This window comes from Cucurbita moschata, unplaced genomic scaffold (genome assembly GCF_002738365.1).
Source record: "Cucurbita moschata cultivar Rifu unplaced genomic scaffold, Cmos_1.0 Cmo_Scf00020, whole genome shotgun sequence".
Lineage (NCBI taxonomy): Eukaryota > Viridiplantae > Streptophyta > Magnoliopsida > Cucurbitales > Cucurbitaceae > Cucurbita > Cucurbita moschata.
Window position 1 is genome coordinate 1,610,360 of NW_019268536.1, and position 5,978 is coordinate 1,616,337.

The 5,978-nt window shown below is 37.8% G+C and overlaps 1 protein-coding gene across 5 annotated transcripts in view; it reads left to right on the top strand.

Moving 5' to 3' along the window:
- LOC111457589 (uncharacterized WD repeat-containing protein C2A9.03-like) overlaps positions 1–5,978 on the top strand; it is a 7,383-nt gene extending 1,405 nt beyond the window's left edge. The window contains exons 1-10 of one of the 5 annotated variants that reach the window (XM_023099881.1): positions 1,028–1,345; positions 1,798–1,980; positions 2,101–2,268; positions 2,407–2,493; positions 2,844–2,978; positions 3,237–3,347; positions 3,584–3,675; positions 3,759–3,864; positions 4,997–5,083; positions 5,278–5,978. In XM_023099881.1, the coding sequence (XP_022955649.1) occupies positions 1,864–1,980; positions 2,101–2,268; positions 2,407–2,493; positions 2,844–2,978; positions 3,237–3,347; positions 3,584–3,675; positions 3,759–3,864; positions 4,997–5,083; positions 5,278–5,691 (1,317 nt within the window). In that variant the 5' untranslated portion in view covers positions 1,028–1,345; positions 1,798–1,863 and the 3' untranslated portion in view covers positions 5,692–5,978. The other 4 variants (XM_023099880.1, XM_023099883.1, XM_023099882.1 and 1 more) reach the window with 4 other exon arrangements.

Sequence of the window (5,978 nt, forward strand, 5' to 3'; positions counted from 1 at the left end):
AAAAAAAAAAAAAAAAAAAAAAAAAAATTGCATTTCGAGTGAATTTGAGTAGAATTTTTATTAGTTAATAATAGAAATCTAACGTGACACTGCATTTTATTAACATCTTTATCCTTATCAACTACCGTGGTCTCTAACATGTTCTTTTCTTCATCCATGATGATCACCGTCACTTTCTCGGTTGCTACTATTTTTTCTTTTTCTTCTCTTCTGAAAAAAGGACGAGACAAGATTTGACACCTCTCTGAGCTATTTAAGAGAGGTGTCAATTCAAGAACCAAATTGAATGATTTTTCAAACTTTGGACAAGATTGCATGATTTACAAACCTTGGGACATGGTCAACTTGTTGCCTAAACTTCAAGGACAGTTGTACACACATCAATCTCGCTAAATTAATAATAAAAAACAAGATACTTTAAAAAAAAGATGTAATATATTAATGTTACTCTTGAAAGTTCATGTGTATTTTAAAAAATATGGTACTCAGCGATTTTATCCCTACACTGACAATAAGGGTATTCATATATTTTCTTTTAAGAATTGGGTGATTTAAATCCCGTGAGGTTGACGGCGAATGTAGCAAATCAAAGCAAACAATATCTGTTAGCAGTGAGCAGACGATGTGTCAACGAGTACGTTGGGTCTCCAAGGGAGTAGATTGTGAGATCCCACATCAAAGAGTGTCGAAACCTCTCCAATGAGTTTTAAAAAAAAACATCAATTTTTAAGTTTATATTAGAGACAAATTCGTAAACTATTATATTCATACATTCAAACCCTCTTAAAAAACGTATGTAACGTGACCATTGTTCCGTCCTTATCTATCATTTAACATAAGTCCAAAATTTATAGATCTTCTAATATCCATCTAATATATAATTACTAATCATGTCAGTATCCAATCGATATTTTATGTGTGTAGAAGTTATGAATCTCGTCTTTATGAGATCTAAGATATTTTACAACAAAATGGATAAGACCCAAAACATTATAGAAAGCATATTCTTTTAATCTAAAACTTTTATGAACAAATTGAATAGATATGTTTCATACTTAGTTTATCATGTTCTTCATTTTTTTTATTTGATATAATATTAAGTGCATTTAATTTATAATTCGAGAGAGGTCGGTTTGCCGACTCGCTTAAAACCCCCCACCATCGTTGTTCGTTGTCACTTCTGAGAAATTTTTAGGAAGAGAGGCGCAACGAAACGAAACGACGAATCCATAGGGAGTGAAAACCGTGTGTTTATCTCATCCTTTCCTTCTCAAAATCCCTTAATTTGTTGTTCGATTTCATTGTGTTTTTCTTCTTTCTGTGAATCCCCTTTTCCCTTCACGAGGTTTCCTTTCGGATTCTTTCCCTTTTTCCTCTTCTTCTTCGGATCATTCGCGGAATTTTGTCGATTTCTGTTTCTGTTTCTGTTCCTGTCTGATTTCATGCTTCCTTTGTTCTCGATTGCACATAGCGATTGTTCATTGTTCTATTTTGGAGTGTTTTTATTTTGTGGGTATGATTCTTGTTATTTCATTGTTCATTGAATCATAGGTTTTATGTTTTTTTTCCGTTCGTAATTAGACTTGATATGAAAAATAAGAACTGGGTTTGTGTGGAACTTTCATGCTTGCTCGAATGTTCATCTTGTGTTCTTGATATTTATTGGGTTTTTTTTTTTTTTTTTTTTTTTTTTTTTTTTTTTTTTATGGAATGTTNATCTGTTTATGGGTTTGCTATTTTTTTTTCTTAAACAAGTTTCCTTGATTCTGTGTTGATCCAAATGCATTATCTCTTCAGCTTTTTTTACCAGCAAGATTTCTGCATTTGATTCCAAAGAAATAGATAGTCAAGGAGTGAATAATCATGTCTTACCAACAGCAAAATATGGATGAATTTGATTACATGGCGGGTGGGCATGAAATGGCTGATGAAATTGATGATGGGGGTGATGGAGAATTGGGTGACGACGAATTCGACATGGTTTGTTTCTTTGATTTCCATTTGTTTATATATATATATATATATATATATATATATATATATATATATATATATATTNTGTGTGACTCTTTGACATTAAGATCTACAAAAACTTTGCAGCTTACGAAGTCAATAGATACGTCGTCTGCCCTTGCGAGGAAGGGATTGGACATTCAAGGTATTCCATGGGATCGATTGAACATTACCCGTGAAAAGTATCGATTAACAAGGCTTGAACAATATAAAAATTATGAAAATATTCCTTCATCTGGAGCTGCTGTTGATAAGGTATGGATTGTCATAGAATCGTTGATGTTTGCTTTGTGATCGTTTTTGAGGTTCGTAGCTTGAATGGAGGCTGTCACGGCCTTATCGATACTGGAAGTTCTTACACAAGTATTGTAGTAATTGTATTTGTCTTTTTAGGAATGCAAAGCTGTAGAGAAAGGAGGGAACTACTATGAGTTCTTTCATAATACAAGATTGGTTAAGCCGACTATCTTGCACTTTCAGGTATTGCCACGGACAATGTTCGATTCTCCGTTTTCGACTCTTAACTATAATGAAGATAGGTTGATACACTATTTGACACGTTCTATACGTAGGTCATGCTATTGGTTGGTAGTTTCGTTCTCTAGTTATTTTCGACTTATTTTTGGTAAAGGGTAGCTCATGATTGTTCTCAAATGATATATGGGCAACTTTTCGTGTTAAATGGTCTGTTTATTTGTTAGATTTGATATCAATCGTGTCCATGTCTGAGGCGAAATCGTTATTGAGTTTCTGTTGTTGGTTCCTGTGCTTATACCATCTTCCCGAGCGCTTTTGAGGAAAAGAAATGATTATTTACTTTTGTCTTGTAGTTAAGGAACTTGGTCTGGGCAACTTCAAAACACGATGTCTATTTGATGTCGAACTATTCTGTCATGCATTGGTCATCTTTATCTGGCAACTTATCTGAAATCCTCAATTTTTCCGGGCATGTTGCTCCTACAGAGGTCGGTATCACACTTACTATCATCTTTGTGCACAAATCAGCTCAGTTATTAACAGAAGCATGAGATTACCTTACACATTATGTTTATATCATGGGAGTTCTGATATGAAACGATTAATGTTCTTGTTATGTTCATCGAAAATAACACTTTCCCGTTTCGAAGGATACTAGCCAAGATTAGGAGTTACGGTTTGGTGCGGTAGTTGTCTCTTAATTCCCTATGCCCTCTGTAACTGGCTTTCTATGCCTGGTCATGCAGAAACATGCTGGAAGTTTATTAGAGGGTTTTACACAAACTCAGATTAGCACGCTTGCCGTCAAGGATAATTTTCTGGTTGCGGGTGGATTCCAAGGAGAGCTTACTTGTAAGGTCAGCGCGTACTTAGTGATTTTAAGCTCATTTTCTCTTGCTGTGTTTCGGTATTCTCTTGGTCCATGAAATAAGAACCCTATTCCTGGAAAAGATCGTTGATTGATAATATTTATCGGGTTCGATGGTTTGGTTAATTGGTGCAATGTTGAGAGGAATGATATGGATTCGACATTTTGTGATATGATCTAGTGAATTTTCTATTAGTATATTAGTACTTTTGTTCATTCGTGCAGCGTTTGGATAAACAAGGAGTAAGCTTTTGTACTCGTACTACACATGACGATAACGCCATTACAAATGCTGTTGAAATATATGAAAGCATGAGGTATTTTTAGAACTTAGTCTGTGTTTTGTTTGGTTTGGTTGGATTATTTACATGAATTCAAGCTGGTTTATTTGTTTTTGCAGCGGTGAGTTACATTTCATGGCAGCAAATAATGATTGCAGCATGAGAGAGTATGAGATGGAGAGGTTTCAGCTTTTGAATCACTTCCATTTTCCTTGGCCAGTAAATGTATGTCTGCTTCAGATTTTACATGAACGATTGCCTGTTCCCTCTCCATAGTAGACATGTTTAAAAACCGTGAGGCCGACGGCAATACGTAATGGGCCAAAGTGAACAATATCTGTTAGTGGTGGGCTTGAGTTGTTACAAATGGTATCAGAGTCAGACATGGGGTGGTGTGCCAGCAAGAATGCTAGGCTCCTAAGAGGGGTGGATTGTGAGATCCCATATTAGTTGGAGAGGGGAATGAAGCATTCCTTGTAAGGGTGTGGAAACCTCTCCCTAGTAGGCACGTTTTAGAATCGTGAGGTTGACGGCGATACGTAACGGCTCAAAGCGGACAATATCTACTAGAGGTGGGCTTGGGATGTTACAAATGGTATCTGAGCCTGGCACCGAGCGGTGTGCCAGTGAGGACATTGGACCCTCAAGGGGGTGGATTGTGAGATCCCACATCGGTTGGGAAGGGAAACGAAGTATTCCTTATAAGGGTGTGGAAACCTCTCCATAGTAGACAGGTTTAAAAATCGTGAGGTTGACGGCAATATGTAATGAGCCAAAGTGGACAATATCTGCTAGTGGTGGGCTTGGGTTGTTACAAATGGTATCAGAGGCAGACACTGGGTGGTTTAGGGTCAAGAAGAATGCTGGGCTCATAAGACGGGTAGATTGTGAGATCCCACATTAGTTGAGAGGGGAATGAAGCATTCCTTGTAAGGGTGTAAAAACCTCTTCCTAGTAGACATATTTTAAAATCGTGAGGTTGACGGTGATATGTAACGCGCCAAAGCGAACAATATCTACTAGCGGTGGGCTTGGGATGTTACAAATGGTATATCAGCCTGACACCGAGCGGTGTGCCAGTGAGGACGCTAGACCCTTGAGAGGGGTGGATTGTGAGATCCCACATCTGTTCGGGAGGAAAACGAAGTATTCCTTATAAGGGTGTAGAAACCTCACCATAGTAATGCGTTTTAAAATCGTGAGGTTGATGGTGATACGTAATGGGCTAAAACGGTCAATATCTGCTATGCAACTATAAGTAGTCTATGAAATAATAGGATTTTTTGTTTGGAATAATTGTTTGAATGTTCATGGAAAATATTTTAATGATTCTTTGTTAATCATTCTGTTGCTGCAGCACACGTCGGTGAGCCCAGACCGCAGGCTTATGGTTGTCGTTGGGGATCACACGGATGGATTGATTGTCGATTCCCGAAACGGAACGGTAAGTTATCTGCTGTGCAGATTTGTACATAATGTTTCATATAGCAATGCTCTTTTCCTGTTCAAACTGGTCGATTTCACCGCACGTATTCTCTCTGTATGAATGTATGAATGTATCGGATTCCTATACAAGACGGTATCGATGGAAACTCATGGATCAGTGACATTGACATGACATTCTGTAACGTGTTTCAGGCTATAGGCACGGTTGTTGGTCATCGAGATTACTCCTTTGCGTCCGCTTGGCACCCCGATGGTCGCATGTTTGCTACAGGAAATCAAGACAAGACATGCCGAGTATGGGACATAAGGAAGTTCTCATCACCCGTTGCAGTTCTAAAGGGACACATCGGTGCTGCACGCTCAATTCGTTACTCATCAGACGGTCAATTCATGGTAGTTGCGGAACCAGCAGACTTCGTACATGTGTATAGCACGAGTGCAGACTACAAAAAGAGACAAGAAATCGATTTCTTCGGAGAGATATCGGGGGTGTCGTTGAGCCCAGACGATGAGTCGTTGTTCATAGGAATATGGGATAGGACGTACGCGAGCTTACTACAATACAACAGGAGGCATAGCTATGGATATATTGATTCATTCTTGTAGTGAGGAGGAAAGGGATTTGAATGTTTTTAGGTGGAGATATCAAAAAGATGTCCACAGAAGACATGATTGAAGCAGCAAGTGATTGTTGGTTGGTTGGTTGGTTGGAATTGTGTGGGTTTTGTTTTTGTTTTTTTTTTTTGAAGGTGTACAGAGAGATGTAGTGTTCTTTGTTCTTGTTCTTTGTTCTTGTTCTTGTTCTTTGTTCTTTGTTCTTTTTGTATGTTGTTGTTCATGTGTTTACTTGGAAATGAAAGTGAAGCAAGTGGACATGTCTCATTACCTCAAAC